Raw genomic sequence first — 21,864 nt, forward strand, 5'->3', positions numbered from 1 at the left:
TAATAGATTCATTTGTAGTAAAATGCTTATGTTCATGTTCAGCTGGAATAAAATATATACCTCTAAGTTTTTAGAATAATCTGCATGATGTCCTCTGTAGGAATTGCATTTATTTTTAACCAGGTGTGACTGCATACTGCTGCTGTACATATTACATTCATTTTCACTGTATATGAATGTAGGTATATATATAGGGATAGTATGTAATCTTGGGCTGGGGGGACGGCAACATGTATCCTTGCTTGTGTGGCTAAAAATCCTAGCACCGGCCCTGCACAGGTCTCCAAAAGGGGAACACAGAACCTCAATTGAGGCCCCCCGAGAAGGAGAGGTTACCCCCAGAGCCGAAGGAAGTGTAATCCTGGACCCTCTACCTGTAAGCCTAGGGAACTAGCAACTATGCCCACCTAGATCCTAAAAATTACAACATCTCTCAGAACCCACACCCAGCCGGACTAACCCAGCGGATCCAAAACAGGGGAACAGAAGAACCCCGAAACCAGCTCAAGAATGAGTGGAAGAATGGCCACAGCCATCCCCAGAGAGCACGGGTACAACCTGACTTCTAAAACAGATGACAAGGCCGTAGACCCAAAGGATCTAGCAAAAAAGCCCAACAAAATCTCAAATTGGAGCCAGCAAGACTCCAGATGGAACGTAACAACCCAGTGAGACACCCCTCTCCGACAAGTTAACCCACAGTTCCAACCTCCTGAATCAAGGAGAAGCCCCAAGAAAGGGACTACATCTCCATAAGAAGGAGAATAACCCCTTAAGAAAAGGGATGGAGCCAGAAGGGCAACATCTGTCCTCAAGGCACGAAGCCACTGGCTAAAGGAGAGATCAATCCCCAACACAGATGTCCTTGGAAAGGACCCCCCCCCCCCTTAAAGTAGCTTGCAAACACACATCCCCTGTGTAATGGATGCAGCAGAGACACTGCAAACCCATTCGCCTGCAGAGCAGTGAATCCAAGGGTTACCCTAGCAAGCTGACCTAGGGAATCCAACCCGAAGGCGCATCAAGCCTAATGAGTAACAGACACTCAGAAAATGACCAGGTCAGGTAGATTGAGTAAAGGACATAGCTCAAGTTCCCAGTACCGGGGAACCCCAAACCAGCCCTTAGGCCTAAGATTCCAGTAACAACCCATAACTGGGTTCACAAGTGAAAACGCAGAGCAAAGCCTCAGTAACCGGAAGCCTCAGGGAGAAAACAGGTCCGGGCACCCAATTGTTCAATCAAACAATACCCGAGAACTAAACACCCCATCTGACAAAAAGCCAGACACAAGGCATATGAATGCAATATCCAGATCAATCCGGATAACAAGAAGAACTCGTAAGTCTCGCCCGAAGGAAGGAACCACCCCTTGCTAAAGTCCTACGCTCCAAAGAGCAAGGCGACAGAAGTCGTGCTATGACCCTAGAGCCCCTAGACTTCTCAAACAGCCTCAGAACAACAAAGCAAGGGATACCTCAAGGTCAAAACCCCTCAAGCAGGCCTAGTCTCCACATCACCTCCATACAAACAGAGGAATACAGGGAGAAAAGGTGCAAAGCCTTCCCAGCTCCGGGGAACCCCGAGCTAAGCCCAATGTCCCCACAGGGATCAACCATCTCCCGGAGGGAACCCAGGTCCCCAAAAGGAGACCTAATTCACCCGGAGACAACGGAAGAAGACCAAAAAGGTCTTATAACTCAGCTAGACAGTACACGGTCAATGTGCAATAACTGCAGCTGGTTACATTAAACAGCTTGCGAGCACACATTCAAGGTGCAAAAAGCTGCAGCTAGTTTCAAACTGCAAACCTTCCGCATGCTAGTCAGCTATTCACACTACTAGCTGTTGATGGACCAAGTCCAAAAAGGACAAATCCAGAGCCTCAAAAAAGAAGGCCAAACTGCTCAAACAGCAGTAAGAGGGCGCTAAGCCCTCCAACTCTCCACTGCGTGGGGAAGGAAACTCTAGGGTCCGATAATACCAGACGTAAGAGAGAGTGACGCAGCAGAAACTCCACTGACCCAGTCATCCATGATTGAAGGCTATAAGGACTAAAACAATCCTTCCCGCCTAACGGACCCACAGGTCCTCTTGAATGCTTAGTTGAAACATGTAAAAAAATGATAACCTGAGCACTGTGCGCCTCGACCAGACCAGCCAAGCAGAACAGCGCCTCGTGTCTGAACAGCCACAAGACAGAACAAACCCAACAGGACCAGCCTGCACACAGGGTCCTAACCGGTAAGCTGCATAAATCCTCCCTCAGAGGGAAAGAAAGGAAAACAGACATTTTTAATATAGGACTAACATGTCCAAAACAACTTCCGAAGAAGTAACAAAGAGTATTGATCCCAGAAGGTTCCCGAAGGAAACAATAAACAAAATAAAAAACATCCTATTGGATAAAAAAAAATATATAAGGCAACCCGGAGGTTAACGCCCAAGAAGAAACAGGCCTACCTGCAGGACTAGCCAAACGGAGCCCTGATCTTCCATAAACTGGAAAAGATCTCAATAAAATAACAATCAGGAGATTACATCATCCCCACATGTCTAATGAGGTGCACCATTCGAATTAGCAGACTGAAAATTCCCGTATACGATATGGATAGGGTTAATTAATAATATGCAAAGGCACGCAATTCTGTAACGAAAGGCACAACACTTAGGGACAGTTACACCCGCAGGGAACTGTAGAGGCCCTTCCCAAGGCGGGAGACCCGGGACAATAGGGCACGAGCACAATCGCAAATAAACGTCTGGACTCTGCAGATGAATAATCATCAAAAATATGTGGACGTGCTGCAACTTCCGGGGGAACACGCCACGCTGCATGGAGGAATAATCATAAACTGGGTTACCTGCATGTGTAGAAGTATGGAGCGGTAGGGAACCCGCATCTTGGAGGATGGGACCCCCAGAGGCAGATGGTTTAACTGTCCCTTGATTCCCCGAGCGTGAGGAACAAGGCGCTCTCCTATGGCATACAGAACATAACTGGTTGACATGTGTCAACAAAGCCAATCCAGATTCGTCACCGGACGCAGAATCTGAATCTGAAATTAAAACAGTCTCAGTATCAGAATCCTCCATAACTGAATCTGAAATTTGAACAGTCTCAGCATCAGAATCCTCCATAACTGGATAGAGGATATGCAAATATGGACTAAAGAAGTAAAACTAAACGGCACCTGACACCTACAATGGCTGGGGTACTCACCACCTCCTATGAACCAGACCCCCGCGGACTAGAATTTCTCCTTCGCCACATGGTCAGGAATGCGGAAATGGAAGGCGGAGCGTAATCACGCCCAGGCAAAGGTGAACCGTACAGTCCAAAAAAGCTGGCCCAAACATAAGGTTGCATCACTTCCAGAGGCCTTAATGTTCCAAACCATAAGCCCAATTAACACCACACATAAGCAGGTTGAATCACATAACAAACATGATTTAAAAAAAACCCTGTTCAATAACCCCCCTAAGGAGATATTAACCCTTGATTCCAAGATACTAAAGGAGACTCACTGAGACCCTTATTTTATGTTAGACCCGAAAGGTGGTAGCCTCTTGGGAAAACATCTGAATTACAGTACAATCATGAAGAAAGTCAAATGAAAAGATCTTACCGGAATCTACACCATGGTACAGGAACACGGCCCTTCAAGTAGCATTGCCTCCGCCATGGACTTGAGAGAAGAAAGCAGGCAGCGGAATGAAGTTCGACAACGCCGATTGCTTGAGGAGCTGTTAACATGAGTCGGGATGGTTTTGCATAAAGACTCTCCCTGCATCTCCGTACTCTAACTTTCATCCAAGTCTTCACTGAGAAACTGATAGGATTACTTAAAACTCCTGTCCCATGTCGAAGAGTACTACACTCCATAAGAGACAAAATAAATTCTGACACTTCTCTGACAACCTCCTGGGACGACAGGCAAAGAATGAATGGGGGATGAGGGGAGTGGAAGGAGTATTTAAGATTTTGGCTGTGGTGTCTTTTGCCTCCTCCTGGTGGCCAGGTTCTTATTTCCCAAAAGTAATGAATGCAGCTGTGGACTCTTTCCATTTAAGAAGACAATTGTGCTTTGGATATAATGTACTGTGCTAATTATTTGCAAGCTATGCGTTCCAGTCAGTGTTTGCAAAGTAAGAGTCCGTCCCTACTTATCTCATAATTACGTTAAGTCTCCAATGCGCTTTTTACCTTTCGGTTTTGAGTTACTCTAAACATGCATCTCTATGGGCTAGACCTACAGACAAACTGTGACGTACCCAAGGGGCCCTGTTGTAATGAGTAGATCAACAACTACAATAGTGTGAGGTGCCAAAATACATGATACTGTGCACATCATACATAAACCAAAAGGGGAGGTAGAGAACCAGCCACCCAACTATACAAAAAGGGGCAAAAACATACTGTCATAGTGCCTATTAGCAGAAGGGGTGCTGCAGGTTTGGTGCTTAAGATATGGTTAAATACTGGAGATTAAAGTCTGGTAAATAATGTGGGAATGACCTCTAAAGAAATCATAAGCCATAGACTATTCCTAAGCTGGCATGGTATATTAAAAGGTGGTTTATAATGGTTCAAAGCCGGCTTGAGATTGCATCAACACTGTTCAAGAAAAGATAAGGCTCAGGGATACACATCAACCCCTGTAGAAGTATAGTATATAAGGACAGTGCTTTTATTATATGGAGAGTGTAGCTTTTTCCATTTTATTTTGTTTGTTCTATAATGTTTTAAAGGCACTTTTGTGATGGTGTTATACTTTACAGTACAACCGTAGCTTAAAGGGACAGTACACTGTAAAATTGTTTTTATAGTAATGTATTTTCAATGACTTGCTATACCAGCTGCAGAGTATAAAATGTATGAGAAATTGCATTTTCAGGTTTATTTGTGTATATGAAGTAGCTGGTTTTGTGCTTTTAAACCACAGCCTATTACAATGGGTTTAGCTTCAGGTAATATCATATCTCATTATGTTATCACTTTGTGTACACACACTTGCTTCCTTATCTTATATTTGACTGGAAAACCAAAGCTCAATACTCAGAGAGAACAATGGAAAATTATCATTTTATTACTTCACTATCCTGTTCCCACTGTGAGTTTAATTTCTTCTGCTGGCTGTGTTTACTATGGCTATTCAGTAGCTGAGACTCCAGTATCAAAACTTTCAGTATAGGTTGGGATACCACAAGCTAAATCAGCTATTTTAAAGGCCAAAATAGGGGTAAAGGAGCTACTTGTAAACAATTTAATGCACTACAGCAGGTAAAATGGATCATTGGGAACAATTTAAATGGGAGAAAATTTTTTAGGTGAACTGTCCCTTTAAATGATTACGAGATAGTTGCTGCTCCATTGGTTGTGATAAGAAGCAGGTACAGTTAAGCAATTTTCAAGTTGTTACTTCAAGCTTTTTACACAAGATATTAGTTTCCCAACTGTGTTTTATTGAATCTAGGCCTCTTTGCATGTCTTCCTTGAATTAAAACAAATAATAATTTCTAGATTTAACTACCTCCACTATACCCCACAGGACTGACCACTTCTGTTCTCAAAGAAAGATCTTGCTTCTCATATTGAAAATAAAATGTACCATTAACCCTTTTCATCAATGTTTTCTCTATGGTTTAAATACTAAACTTTGGAGCCCTGGAAGGTTTGACTTATTTTGCAGTCAGTTCTCTTCTGGCACAAAGCAACAGTAAATATTTATAATATAAAATTTCGCTTGAAAATGAATGTGGGTATATGGCTGACACAGGGGCTGCAGGGCTAGGGGAGTGTTCTGTTATACATATGCACCTTACAGAAGGGCTTCAGAGCCAGGGATATCATCCAATGCAGGCTGCAGGACCAGGGTTTGATCTGATGCGAATATGTGTCTGACAGAATGGCTGTTGGACCACTGATCTGATGTTTGTTATTTATTACTATTATTATGATGAGGAGGAAGATGATTACCACCATTAGTATGAAACATTTGTTCTTTATTAATTAGCAATCTTAATTGGGAAAAAAAATGGCTGCAATTCTGGCCAATTTTTAGTATTACACCCACAAAGCACTTGTGAAAGGTTGCCTAAGCTTTATAACATGTTTGTTTGTGTTTTTTACCATATGGGTATGACTGCTTTTCATCATCTTCCCAACTTTACCACTACTCACACATCTCAAATTCATTATCAAGTCTAAAACTTAAGAAACACGGTTTGTCATGAATGTAAGAAGCTTTTCAATATCAATGTTAGAACATTACCGGAGGTCTATCAAGTCGCATCCTCTTTGCCGCATTCCTGCTTTCACTTTCACAAGCTGAGGCCAATATACTTTCCGCCACAGCTGAAGTAAGGTGTGAGGGGATAGGGCGTGACTAGAAGAGAAGAAAAAAGTAAACAAAAGGACAATTAATGTGCTGTTTGCTAAACAAATCATTTTCCACTTTGGATAAGTGCGACAATTCATGAACAGAATGTTGCACTTACTAAAATGCTGGGTCTAAATGTGCAAATATATATAGTAAATAAAAGGGTAAATGCTAATTATATGGATGGAAAATGAAAACAAGTAAATGGTTAATTCTCTAGCTGATCTATGAAAAGAACATTATTATTTTTTTTTAATCTATTGTATCCGTTGTATCTAATCTGCCTTATTAGGGAGAATTGTGATGAGGCAGCTGCATATTCTGCTTGTTACAGCAGAACTATGGTTGCAAGATCTTGTTAATAATTCTGCTAAGTACTTTACATAAAAATGTATGATACAATGACCATCCTTTATTTAAGGCTGTTGAACAGAATATAAAAACCAAAGTAGAATTATACAATTGAAGTAATATACAAATGATTTGTTTTATTATTCCAGCAAAGAGAACAATGGCTTTAAATTGCAGACCGGTTTAAGGGGAAAGTACACAACTTGAGAATTCAATATAAATCGTTTTCAATATACTTTATATACTTCCATTATGTTTTTTTCCCCTCTTTTCATGTATTTTAGCTCTAGAATTTGTGGCTTTTCTAATTCTTAGACCAGGAAAATACCCTGCAGTCTCCTCAAGATTAACCCCGCTACATATCTTCCCTTATTTGACTTTAACAGATAACAGTTGCAAAACAATGCACTGTACACTAACAATATGACAATGAATAGCCTTTTGACTGCAGATATGGGGGCCTATTTATCAAGCTCCGTATTTCCCTGATCTGAGATTGGCGGAAATCAACACGATCCAATACGATCGGGTTGATTGACACTCCCTGCTAGCGGCCGATTGGCCACGAATCTGCAGGGGGCGGTATTGCACCAGCAGTTCACTAGAACTGCTGGTGCAATGATAAATGCCAGCGGACATGATCCGCAATATCGGATCATGTCCGCTTGCACATTAGTAAATAGGCCCCTTGAGCTCAGATTAGCTCCTCAAAATAAGGTAGGTGGTGGGTGGAGTTTAGCTATTGAATAAAAACCATAGGAAACATGTTCCTTTGTTTGAAAAATGTTTGTACTTGGCTGATATGTTATTCTTTAGTAACACAGCAGAAATGTAATAACACAGTGTTTAGTGTCACTATAAAGTTCAGAAGGATTTCCACTCTCATACACACCAGAGACTCTCAAATATGTTCTTCAATTATTTTTTATTTCAAACCTTATGAACAATAAAACAAAGGTAATGCAAATAATCACTCTCTCGTCTGGTTCTGGCCTAGACTGTGTATAAGAACTGGCTTGTAAAATATAGACCTAGGATCCCTATTCATTGCACTCTCTAATTTCAGCATGTGATCCTCTACTACACAAGTATGTGTTATATAGCCAGAGAGCAAGAGAGATAATAAGACAATGTAATAGCTAAGCGAAGGAGAAGATGATTTGGGGAAATGAAAAACATAAATTATGCTTACCTGATAATTTTCTTTTCTTCAGATGGAAAGAGTCCACAGCTGCATTCAATACTTTTGGGAATTCAGAACCTGGCCACCAGGAGGAGGCAAAGACACCCCAGCCAAAGGCTTAAATACCTCTCCCACTTCCCTCATCCCCCAATCATTCTGCAGAGGAACTGTCATGGTGCCAGGAATCAGACTGAGACGAGAAGTGCAAAAATAATCACACCTTTATTAATAGGAAAAAATAATAAAAAGTCCACAAGTCAAATAACAAGCCAGGAGTCAAAACCAGAGCTGGTAGTCAGACGAGCCCAGTCAGGAGCCTCCGCCCAAGGTAACAGCTCAGACCAATTATTGTGGTGATCTGAGACATAGCAACAGAGGAACTGTTCCAGAGCTTGATTAGACTGTTCCGCAGCCCTATTGGATTGAGGGTGATAAGCCGAGGAGAAGGAAAGCTGGATTCCCATTTGAGCACAAAAGGAACGCCAAAATCTGGGGACAAACTGGCTACCCCGGTCCGACACTATCTCCTTGGGTAACCCATGTAAACAGAAGACCTCCCGGGCAAAAATTCAAGCAAGCTCCTGAGCGGTAGGAAGCTTCTTCAAGGGAATGCAATGTGACATTTTAGAAAAATGCTCAACCACCATAAGGATAACAGTATTGCCATTGGAAACATGGAGCTCAACAATGAAGTCCATGGAAAGATGTGTTCCAAGGACGCTCACCATTAGCAATAGGTTGAAGAAGACCCACAGGAAGACGTTGAGGAGTCTTATTCTGTGCACAAACTGAGCAGGAGGCAACATACGCAGCAACATCAGAACAAAGACCTGGCCACCAGAATTGTTGAGTGACAGACCAAATCATTTGGTTCTTGCCTGGGTGACCTGCGACTTTAGGATAGTGGTAAGTTTGCAAAAGTTTAGTTTGAAGATTCTCAGGAACAAAACACCACTAGGTTTCTCAGGAGGTGCATTGGTTTGTGCAGCCAGGATCTCCTCCCCCAAGGGAGAAGTCAAATTAGTACGTATGGTAGCCAAAATATGGTCAGGAGGTATAACTGGAGTAGGTACAGACTCCTCTTTGGACAGAGGCGAAAACAGGTAGGAGACCACATAATTAAACCGAGACAAAAATAGCGCCCATCTGACCTGTCGGGCAACAAACGTTTTGCTTCAGATAGATAAGTTAAATTCTTGTGGTCAGTAAGAATAAGCACTGGTATGCTAGTACCCTCAAGAAGATGCCTCCATTCCTTGAGTGCCAAAATTATGTCCAGTAATTAATTGTCGCCAATTTCATAACTGCACTCCGCTGGAGAAAATTTCTTAGAGAAGAAACCGCGCAGATGCAAGGAACCATCAGGCGTAGGACATTGAGACAAGAGGGCACCTACTCCAGTCTAAGATGCATAGACCTCAAGAACGAAAGGCAGGGCAGGGTTAGGATGAGCCAGAACTGGAGCGGCAGCAAAGGCAGTCTTAAGACTATCAAAGGCCTTAATGGCAGTAGGTGACCAATGGAGTGGATCATTCTCTTTACGGGTCATGTCTGTGATAGGTTTGACCAAGGAAGAAAAGTTTTTAATAAACTTTCTATAGTAATTGGCGAACCCCAAAAAAACGTTGAATAGACCGAAGACCAACCGGGGCCACTGCAGAACTGCAGACAACTTGTCTGGATCCATGGAGAACCCTGCAACGGAGATAACATAACCTAGGAAGGTTACTTGAGTCTGATGGAACTCACATTTCTCGAGTTTACAAAACAGGCCTTTCTCACATAGTCTCTGAAGAACCCGTGTAACATCAGAACGATGAGCCTCAAGCGTGGGTTAGTGTATGAGGATGTCGTAAATACACCACAACACACTTTTGCAACATATCTCGTAGGACATCATTAATAAATTCCTGGAAAACAGCAGGAGCATTACATAGGCCAAAGGGGATTACAAGATACTCATAATGCCCGCTCCTGGTGTTAAATGCTGTTTTCCATTCGTGGCCCTCCTTGATCCTAACGAGATTGTACGCTCCTCTCAAATCAAGTTTAGAAAAAAACGTAGCTCCCTTGAGGCAGTCAAAGAGTTCCGTAATGAGCGGAATAGGGTAAGCATTCTTAATGGTAAGACAATTAAGACCCCTATAATCAATGCATGGTCTTAACTCGCCACCCTTTTTCTTCACAAAGAAGAAGCCAGCCCCTGAAGGAGAACAGGATTTGCGGATCATCCCCCGTGACAGAGCATCGGCAACATACTCCTCCATAGCATAATTCTCCACAACAGACAGAGGGTAAACCCGGCCCTGAGGAGGAATGGCTCCGGGTTGCAGGTCTATGGCACAATTGTAAGAGCGGTGAGGAGGCAATGCACCGGCACGCACCTTGTCAAAAACGTCTAGGAACTCTCTGTACTCCTCTGGCAATTGAGATACCGAAGAAGAGCACAAGACTTTAACTGGTTTCCGAAGACAAGTGGAAATACATTGCGGAGACCAGGATAAAAATTCTGACCTGCGCCAGTCGAGACTGGGATTGTGCTTTTGGAGCCAGGGATAACCCAGAACAACTAGAACTGGGGGGTTTCAAAATGGAGAGTCCCAACAGCCATGGATAATGGAGCGGTCTCGTGAGTAACGAGTGTGGGCTGAAGGGGCCTGCCATCAATGGCCTCAATAGCAAGCAGAACGGACCGAGGCAAAACAGGAATGGAGTGCTTTGATGCAAAATCGCTGTCAATGAAATAGCCTGCAGCACTGGAGTCAACAAGAGCCTGGGTGACTATGGAGGAGTCCACCCAGGAAAGGACAACCATGACCAAAGGTTTCTCCTTTAGTGGTTCCAGGGACGAGGATAAACCACCCAAGGTCTGCCCCCGACAGGACCTTAGGTGTGAGCATTTTTCTGGCCATGTAGGACAAGACTTCAAAAGGTGGCCCTGTAACCCACAATAGAGGCAGAGCCCCTCCCTCCTCCTAAAGGCTCTCTCCACCACGGAGAGACGTGTGAATCCCAACTGCATCGGCTTAGCAGTACCTAGTGACTCGGGACCAGGAGGCATGGGAGGAGAGGGAGGCATGGGTGGGAACGAACACATAGGAGACAACGGAACAGGAGGCTTCCGCAAGCACTCCTTGAAAGAGGGCCTCTCTCTGAGTCTGATGTCAATTAGGATCAAAAAAGACAACAAAGCCTCAAGATCCTCTGGTAAATCTCTGGCAGCAACTTCGTCTTTAATTGCATCAGAGAGCCCATGAAAGAAGGCAGCAACAAGGGCTTCATTGTTCCAACCTACCTCTGTGGCAAGCATATGGAACTCAATAGCATACTGAGCAACAGATCTCATACCTTGCGAAACAAATTCAGTACAAGACTGAAAAAAGAATGGCCCTAGCGTAATGTCAGGACGCCAGGAATCAGACTGAGATGAGAAGTGCAAAAATAATCACACCTTTATTAATAGCAAAAAATAATAAAAAGTCCACAAGTCAAATAACAAGCCAGGAGTCAAAACCAGAGCTTGTAGTCAGACGAGCCGAGTCAGGAGTCAAAGCGAATAGTCAGACGAGCTGAGTCAGGAGCCAAAGCGAGTAGTCAGACAAGCCGGAATCAGGAACAAGGAGAACAGCAGAGTCAGGAACAAGCCAGGGATCAGGAACCAGGAGGGACGTCAGACAGCCAGGTAATACACAGGAACTCTCACAAACAGGTCTGAGACAATGCAAGGGCAAAGCATACTGAACAGAGGCCCTTTAAATATTAAGTGATGACATCACAATTCTAAGACTGCAACCTGTCTCACATGGATGATGTACACCAGTCTGGCCATAAAAGGGCATGCAGGAAATGAGCAGCATCACACACTATGCACCAGAGTCAGCAAGAGAAGTGAGTAAAATGGCTGCCAGGAGCACATGGCAAACAAAGCAGGGGAAAAACCCTGACAGGAACAAGGAACAGTAGAAGAAATAACAGGGTAAAAAGGTGCCAGAAGAATAAAAATAACAGACGCCCCACAGACAAAAACACTGGCAGGGAGCTGTGGACTCTTTCCATCTGAAGAAAAGAAAATTATCAGGTAAACATAATTTATGGAAAGAGTCCACAGCTGCATTTTACTTTTGGGAAAAAAATACCCAAGCTATAGAGGACACTGAATACAAAATGGGAGGGTACAAAAGGCTGCCCATTCTGAGGGCACCAGGCCTGCAAACCCTACCCAAAAAACCCTGCTTCGTCCGAAGCCGAGAAAACTTTGAGAGGGAAAAGCCCAAAGAACACTGACCCACAGATAGTCCATAAGCCTAGCTAGAGACCGCAAAAATAGACTCTACTGAGCCAACATGCCTCCAGGAGACAGCGCCGCCCAGCAGTCGGTTCCCAATAACACACCCCTTACTAGAGAAAGGGATCAACTACCGAAAACTCCCAAAAAAAAGGAGATGTGGAAGAAAAATTAAGGATTGCCGAAAGGCCCCTAAATAGGGTGCAACCAGTTCCAAAATAAAAATAAGGAACCCCCCGAGCCCAAACCAAGCCACAGAGACCCAAACCTGTCTGAAGAAACAAGGCAGGCAACGCCCAGACCCCGGATTGTACAGAAACCAAAAGGTTAAAACTTCTCCTAAATACAGTGCAACCGCACCCTAAAAGACAACTAAAGACAGAGTCCTCAAGTCACAAGACAACTCAGAATATCAAAATATTCAGAGATCGAACACGTGCAGCAAACCCAGATAAGTCATCACCACATGCCACAGTCATGCCAGTATGACTCTGACATAGAATACTTGCAGGCAAGTAGGAGCAGCTGAAAAGAGATATAAAACCCTAATCGTCAGACTGCTAAACATCCACTAACAGTAGGCACAGCACAGGCTATCCAAAAGCCGCCAGTACTCCTCGATTATCTTGAACATGGAGAAAGCACAGAACCTCAAGGAGGCTCACCGAACCTCAGAAGACCCGAGGGCGACCAACAGGTCTCAGATCATGCTCCACACCAGACCAGCCCAAGTGTTAGGCAGGTCTGAAAAACAGGGTAACAGAAAGGACCCAATCACCAACTTTTAAAACTTCCGTTTTGGACACCAGAAGCATACATCAGATTAGAAAGCAGGAGCTTTTGCCTGTGTTCAAACCCACAACTTCTGAAGCGGTGGAGCTAACCAACATATCCCTTCCCTAGGGAAGGACGGAATGGGGTGAACCAGGCCAACCCAACAGAACTCAGGTGCTAACCCAAAGAGCTCCTTCAAATAGGTTCTACCAAAGAGAACCCCATAGGAGATGAACATAGCAAATGCAGAAAATCCATATGAAGACCCAGCATAACTGACAGTCTCAACATGGAGATTCCAATCTCCACAGATGGAACATAACAAGCCCCAGAACAGGATAAAAACACCTGTTCCAATCTGCTGCACACAGGACAGGACAACAACCCTCCAGAGAGAGGAAACCCCTCCCCTCCATAAGAAGGACAAACAACCCCCCAAAGGGAAGGGCACATATAAGAACAGCGCACATGCTCACAAGACATGAGCCATAGTCTGATGGAAACAAAAAACGACTGAAAATCATCCAGACGTCCTAATGAACACAGAAGAACTCTCCCCCCGAAGGGGAGTATACATCGTTCTAAGGACAAGGCAGGCCATAAGGAGCGTATCCGAAAAGCACACAGAAAACCTGGCCAAGCTGCTAGCAGGCTCAACTAGCCAGTCCTTAGGCCATAGCCTATGTTCCCTGGAAAAAACTGGATCGCCCAGAACCAGCCACAGGATCATAAGTTTCCGGACCTCCAGAAACATCCCAAACCAACATATAGGCCTGAGCCCCAGAATTGTTTAAAACAAACAACACCCCAGGGAACACAAATACCCCGTCTCAAAAATCAGACCTCACAGGGGAATAACCGGACTAATCTGGAGAACGGGAACAAGACTCACTCACAAATCTCAACCCAAAAGGAAGAGAACACCCCATACAAGAGTTCAACACTCCAAAAAAAGAGCTAGGGCAGGACAGAGATGCGCCAAGATTCTAGAGACCAAGGGAGAACATCGAGGACAAAGTCACCTGAAGAGCGAGTAGAACAAAGGCAAATCTCCATATCTCCTCAGAGTACATAACCAGAGGACCACACCCAAGGAAAAAGAATGCAGAGCATCCCAAACCCCAGTAGAATAAAACCCCTAAGCGAAGCTCAGAGAATGAGACAACACAGCCAAACTCCCAAAGTAGGAAAAAGCCACACGGCCCTCCCCATAAAGCAGTCAAAACCGCTAAGGAGAAACTGACAAGGTCCAGAAATCTCGACCCGAAGGAAGAGAACCTTAAAAGGAAAAAGAAAAGAAAAAAAGGACAATTCCAAGGAGCCCCTGAAAGGCAAGACCATCAGGAACAGGCGGCAAGGAGGCCCTGAGTCCTTTAACTTCCAACTGACGTGGAGAAGGAAACACTCCAAACCCCCAACGAAATAACGGAAAACAGAGTGTGTAGCAGCTGAACTTCACCGAGTCCCAGTCGACCAGCTAGAGAGGCTAACAAGGACTGAACCAATCCCCCATGCCTTTCGGACCATCAGGTCCTCTCAGAATGCTTAGCTGAACATGTAAAAGAAAAACAAGGAATAACACAAATAATAATGTTAAACACTTGGCGCCCCAACTGGACCAGCCAAGCAGAACAGGCTCCATGTGTCTGAAATAGGCCGCAAGACAGAAAGGTCCGAACCCAATCAGGACCATCCTGTTACTGTTAAGGCCGCAAATAGTCATCCCCAGAGATGGAGAATAAACAGTAGACAAACATAGGACTAACATGTCCTCACACCAAACAAACTTTCATAGAACTAAACTGAGTGATCAAAAAATCAGAAGCATCGATTCCAGAAAAATTCCCGAAGGAAATACTTAAACATGAGCTCAAATAAAAAATAAGGTAACCCGTAGATTATCACCGAAGAAGAACAGACACACCAGCAGGACCGAGATCATGCTCTTCGTGTTCAGGACTGGAAAGGATACTGAATAAAGAAGGCTATAAGAAGATTACTTCATCCTCATATAGCTAATTCTGCAAGCCGTTCAAAATAGAAGACTGAGAATTCCCATATCCATTAAGGATGGGATCCTCCAGCAACGCCAGAATGTGCCTCAAAAGGACACGAAGGCATGCCAGTCTATAACGAAAGGCACAGCATACCTTCACCGGAGCAGAAGACAACCCTGACCCCGAAAATTGACACCCTAAAGGACAGTCGTTCCCCCGGAGAGCTGAGCAGGCCATCCCATGCCTGAAGAGTCCCGGTCAACAGAACATGTACAATATCGTAAGCACACTTCTCGTAGTTGTAGATGCGCCAGCGGCATAACAATGGACATGCGAAAACATTCTATAACCTCCGGGGAGAACAAGCCACCTTCCAGAGAAGGATAAGCAAAATCTGGGTTACCTGCATGTATAGTAAGAGTTGGTGGTAGGGAACTCGCCACTCAGGGAAAGGAACCCCCAGAGACGGATGGCTCAGCGGCCCCTTGATTCCCCGATCCCGAGGAATTCTGAACATAACTGAAGGGCATGTATCACCTGGGCCAATTCCTTTTTTTCCTCACAAGAAACAGAATCTGAGTCAGAGACGTTCGTCTCCACAATATCAGAATTCTTCATAACTAGGATATTGAATACAAAAAATGGACCAGATAAGAAACTGTAAACAGCACCTGACACCCACAATGGCTGGGCCACTCACCACCTCCTAGGACCCAGACACCAGCGGACCAGAAATTTTCCGTTGCCACACTGTCAGCAATGTGGAAATGGAGAGCCAAAATGTGACTACACCCGGTCACCAGGTGCACCATGCGGTCCAAAAAAGGTGCGCTCAACCGTAAGGGCCGCATTACTTCCAAAGACCGTTATGTTCCATAGCCAAGAGCCTAAGTAACATTACACATAAGCAGGTTGAATCACATAACAAACATGATTAACCACCCCCCCTGTTCAATAACCCCCTCAGGAGATATTAACCCTTGATTCCAAGATACAAAAGGAGCCTCACTGAGACCCTGGGTTATAGTTAGTCCCGCAAGGCTGTAGCCTCTCGGGAAAACCTTTGTAATACAAGACAATCTTACTGGAATCTACAACGTGGAACAGGAACACCGCCATTCAAGTGTGACAGATAGTAGCATCGCCTCTGCAATGGACTTGAGAGAAGAAAGCAGGCAGCAAAACCCGTATGGTTTCACAGAAAGACTCTCCCTGCATCTCCGGACTCTAACTTTCATCCATGCTCTCACAGAGAGGCTGACAGGACTACTTAAAAAAAGTACTACCCTCCATAAGAGACTATGGAAAACTTCTGACACTTCTCTGCCAATCTCCTGGGACGAAAGGCAAAGAATAACTGGGGGTTGAGGGAAGTGGGAGAGGTATTTAAGCCTTTGGCTGGGGTGTCTTTGTCTCCTCCTGGTGGCCAGGTTCTGAATTCCTAAAAGTAATGAATGCAGCTGTGGACTCTTTCTATTCATGAAGAAAACTAGGGGAGACATAACTTGGGGAAGAAATGGGAGATTGACACGCAGAGGAAATGAAAAGAATAACATGGGATCAATACCATAGACGAGGAGACCACGTGGAGAGTAGAAACACACAAGAGGGAGAAAGGGAAGAGGGGGAGCCCAGATGTATTTAAAACATAATGTATATGTCACACTATTTTTCTGTTATATAGTTTCCCACTGCAGCTAATAGTATGCAGACCTCATAAATAACAGAGCTCCCATACTGTAAAGAGGATAGGGAGAAGTCGTTTAGCAGAGAGGTGACTTGGAGTACAAATGCAAACCATAATTTATGGTATACGCTGTCTGCATTTCTCATTGCCCATGCGGCACAACACTGAGGTAGTGGGTGGTGCAAGCTGTAGGGGTTCCACACAAATCCCCAATAATATAGCACAATCCAGAAAAACAGCAGCACTTACCACTTATACAAAAGCTTCCATCTTTATTGAGACTTTTCTTTGATGTCTCAATAAAGATGGAAGCTTTTGTATAAGTGGTGAGTGCTGCAGTTTTTCTGGATTGTGCATTTATCATTGCACCAGCAGTTCTAGTGAACTGCTGGTGCAACGCCGCCCCCTGCAGATTCACGGCCAGCAGGGGGTGTCAATCAACCAGATTGTATTGGATCGGGTTGATTTCTGGCGATGTCTGTCCACCGCCTCAGAGCAGGCGGACAGGTTATGGAGCAGCGGTCTTTAGACCGCTGCTTCATAACTTGTGTCTCTGGCAAGCCAGAAGGCTCGCCAGAAACACGGGGCTTCAAGCTCCATACGGAGCTTGATAAATATGCCCCTATGTGTAGTGTCTGAAGTTTGAATTCCACAGTAGCTCACTGATGCTGATTCATAAACACAGAGCTCTCTAGTGATATCTTATTATCTTTTAATTACCTCCATGGATTACAGCTATTAGAGAGTGGCTAGCAATATAGCTGAAGCTGTACAATGTATTCTTATTACTTAAAGGGACATTGGGGGACTGGATTACAAGTAGAATGCTAATTTATTGCACGCCCGTAAATGGGCAAATTCGACCGTTTATGGGATCATGATAAATAATGGCTGGTTATTGCTACCGCAAGCTTGTGGTAGTAATTAGTGCTCTGAAAATTAAAAATGAAACAAATAAAGCATATTGCAGATATTTATTTTAAAAAAATGTAGATTTTTTTTTAATAAAAACAATCTGCACAAAGCAGTTTTTAGGGGTTAAAAGTGAGCGGGTGTGGGGTGTTAGAAAAAAAATGGCACTGAAAAGTGCCTTTACATTGTGGTCTATGGGGAACTGTGTGTAAATATATATGTATATGCTTATATACATTTATTTATGTGTTAATATGCATATATACACATATTAACACATAAATATATATGTACAGGTATATAAGCATATACATATATATTTATATCTGCTGTCCATCGCTCTGCGACTTACCCCCTTTGCTGCACTAGTTCTAATGCTGTGTCTGACGCCATGAGAACAAGACTCCCATTGGAGCCTATGGAAGCACTCTCTCGTGAGTGCAATACTTCAGTGCAATGCAAACGTGAGGTTGCATTCGCATTGCACCTAACTTGTAATACCAGCGCACATTTACATGTGCTGGTATTACCAATATCTCCCTCGCAAATAATTATGTATAGCAATAAAATCTAGCAATATACTTTCATTATTTATTTTTCTCCTTTTTCCTGTAATTTAATTTTGAAAATAGTTGGTTATCTATATTCCACTGATTTTAAAGCAATGCACTGGGAGTTAAAGGGACAGTGAACCCAATTTTTTTCTTTCATAATTCAGATAGAGCATGCAATTTTAAGCAACTTTCTAATTTACTCCTATGATCAATTTTTCATTGTTCTCTTGCTATCTTTATTTGAAAAAGAAGGCATCTAAGTTAGGAGCCCATTTTTGATTCAGTACCGTGGACAGCACTTGTTGATTGGTGGGTGAACTTATCCACCAATCAGCAAGAACAACCCAGGTTGTTCACCAAAAATGGGTCGGCATCTAAACTTACATTCTTGCTTTTAAAATAAAGATTCCAAGAGAATGAAGAAAATTTGATAATAGGAGTAAATTAGAAAGTTGCTTAAAATTACTTGCTCTATCTGAATCACGAAAGAAAAAATTTGGGTTCAGTATCCCTTTAACTGAACATATCAGGTGAGACAGTGACATGAGGCATATGTGTGTAGCCATCATTCAGCAGCTAGCTCCCAGATGAGCATTGCTGCTCCTGAGCCTACCTAGGTATACTGTTCGACAAAAAATACCAAGAGAAAAAAGCAATTTTGATCAAATAAGTCAAATAGATTCTTTTTTTCATAGTCTGTGCAAATCATAAGTTTCATTTTGCCTTTACTGTCCTTTTAAATAAAATCTTAGTCTATCATATCACAACTGTACATTTACACCACACTTTGTTTTATAAGCTAGTTTAAACACATAATTACAATTGAATCATTAGCTAACTGCTACAAGATCTGGACGCTTTCTAAATAAAACAAACACATTCTTAGCGATACATTGCTTTTGTCAGGGGCTCAGCTACATACTGGATATCAGATTTATGCGACAACCTCAATAATGCTGAATGAAAGCTCATTTATTAATATACTTTTATAGCACACAACACACACTATATAGAACCAATCAGCTATTTACAGATGCAGTCAAATTGTTTGTAATTTATTATATTATAGACACCAGTTCAGAACAAAAACATAAATAACTCATTGGAAGGGATTGTGATCATTAGCTCTCAATATTTTCTGCTCCTGTTTCAGGACTTGGATGCTCAGGGAGTTTTTGAGATGTAAAATAGCAATAAGACATCCAGCAAGATATATCAGATGAGAGTGAGCCATGATAAATAATATAAATTGCCTGTTCTGCATAATCTACAAATGATAGATATATTCTGATTCATTTTCCATATAGCCTTAGGATAGCATCTAAATCCTTTGCTTAAAACAGTAATATATATATATATATATATATATTGCTATGTGTGATTTTGCTTGGTATGCAATGCTGAAAAAGTACTAAAGACTATAAATCCCAATGGAACTCTCCTGGACTAGGCCCACTTGATGGGTGAAATGTACATTGGTTGTTGATGACATTACACAGTAATGCTGTGATTGTCATCTGTTTATGATGGACCTGCAGATAATGATGTTACATTACAGTCTACATGGCACAATGCATAAGTTCTAACAATTAAACTTTGATGTTTATACCAGTTGGATTTGTCTAAAAACTGAAGATCTCAGAGCAGACAAGTAGAGTTTTCCACTATTAGGAAAGGTAATAATGACAACAATTTAAACATAAAAAATATTTGTTTCGTTTCGTTTTCATTAGTTGAATAAATAATTTTGTTTCGGGAAATTAGTTAACTTAAGTTAAAAAAATAATTTTGGTTCGGCAAATTAGTTATGTTAAGTTAAATCATTTTTTGGAACCATTCGTTATTTCGGATCCGTTTCGTATTCAAATCAGCCAATAGGAATCAGAGCTGCTTAAATCCTATTGGCTGTTCAAATCAGCCAATAGGATTTGAGCAGCACTCATCCTATTGGTTGATTTGAATTTTTCAGCCAATAGGAATGCAACGGTACCCCAATATAAAAGGGTACCTTGCATTCAATCTTCAGTGTGCGGTGGACGATTGCATGAAGAGGACCTCCACGTCAGACCGATGGACCTCCGCCTGGACCTCTGCCTCCGTGCATCCACCAACCGCTCCACTGAGATGAAGATAGAAGATGCCGGTCCTGCAATGGATACAGATGGAGCCGCCTGGATAAAGATGCTTCGCCGCTGGGATGAAGATCTTTCACCATACTTCAGGAACTGTGAGTACCGATTTTGGGGGTTTTCACAGGTACGTTTGTATTTATTTTAACTAGGTAGTTAGTAAACAGTAATATTATTATTATTATCGGTTATTTGTAGAGCGCCAACAGATTCCGCAGCGCTAGTATTGTAACTAGCTTAGGTTTTATTTTTATTTCACAGGTAAGTTTGTATTTATTTTTAAATAGGTAGTTAGCTTGTTAATAATTGTAACTTTAGGTGTATTTTAATTATGTTAAAGTTAGGTTTAGGGGTTAATAGTTTAATTTAGCTAGTTGCAATGTTGGGATAGCGGTTTAGAGGTTAATTATTTTATTTAGTGCTTGCAATGTGAGGGCGGTGGTTTAGGGGTTAATAGGTTTATTTAATTTTGGAGATGTGGGGGCGTCGGTTTAGAGGTTAATAGGTTTAGTTAGCGTTGGCAATGGGGGGGCAGCGGTTTAGGAGTTAATAGGTTTAGTTAGTGTTGGCCATGTAGGGGAATGGCGGTTTAGAGGTTAATAGGTTTAGTTAGTGTCGGCAATGTTGTGGAACGGCGGTTTAGGGGTTAATAGCTTTATTTAGTGTTTTAGTTATAAGTGTCAGCGATATTTGGGAACTGCGGTTTAGATTAGAACAATGAAAAATTCTGAATATGAATAAAGAATTGATCCGAAAATTTGGAAACTGATTTATTCGTTTTCGAAATTTTTGCTATGGTGCCGATTCGGAAATTCAGATTCATTCAAATCTCCGAATCGGCCAAAACGAATTGCACATGTCTAAAAAAAAGTACAATGCACAAAATCTGGATTGATGCTTACAGACTCCTTTAGCTCACAATTTAAATAAAAGTGTATAATAGCCTTAAATAATAATGGATGTTACACATTACTTATATTGTGTTGTAAACACTGCAAAAACAAAATGCTGTTTTAACAAAACAAAAAGAAACCTCTTTTATTTCTGCTACATTAATATATAAGTCTAATTTAGCTGAGTCTACTAATCCTGCCCCCTCGCTTATTTTGATTATTGCTTTCTTCATGCTGCTTTCAATCATACAACCAAGCAGAGGCTACTTCAGCCGAGCTGTCTCGCTGCTTCCGGCTTCCTGTAGCCTCAGGTTGGATGAATAGCGCAGAGCTGTGGATTAATAAAGTTTGTATATTTAGTTAGCAAACATAAAATACTCAGCAATTAGTTGTTGTTGTTGTTTTCAAAGGAACTGATGTACATGAAATCATCTTTATTTATTTATTTTTTTATTTTCTTTGGGGCTAATTTATTTCAAAATTTATTACAGGTTTGTTTGTTGTTGTTGTTTTTTTTTAACAAATGGAGTTCAAGTCCCTGCTGAGGGGAGTGTTCTTATCAGCATGTGAGCAATTCATTCAATAAATGCTATATAGAATGGTGTATTCAAACCAAAGGTCAGCCTGAGAATAATATGCAGATATGTTTTTTAAATAATATTAGTTCTTTAAATATTTAAAAAAAAATACAAGTTAACTCTTGGGGGGCCGATTTA

At 42.3% G+C, this 21,864-nt stretch overlaps 1 protein-coding gene across 7 annotated transcripts in view; it reads right to left on the reverse strand.

Annotated features, from left to right (window-relative positions):
* The window catches only part of NOL4 (nucleolar protein 4), a 665,641-nt gene that overhangs the window by 134,115 nt on the left and 509,662 nt on the right, over positions 1-21,864 (reverse strand). For 6 of the 7 annotated variants that reach the window (XM_053715014.1, XM_053715011.1, XM_053715010.1 and 3 more), the window contains one exon: positions 6,276-6,389. The exons of the other annotated variant lie outside the window; for it this stretch is intronic. In XM_053715014.1, the coding sequence (XP_053570989.1) occupies positions 6,276-6,389 (114 nt within the window). The remainder of the gene's footprint in view (positions 1-6,275; positions 6,390-21,864) is intronic. 7 annotated transcript variants of the gene reach the window in all.

The sequence above is a fragment of the Bombina bombina genome, chromosome 5 (assembly GCF_027579735.1).
Source record: "Bombina bombina isolate aBomBom1 chromosome 5, aBomBom1.pri, whole genome shotgun sequence".
In the NCBI taxonomy this organism is placed as follows: Eukaryota; Metazoa; Chordata; class Amphibia; order Anura; family Bombinatoridae; genus Bombina; species Bombina bombina.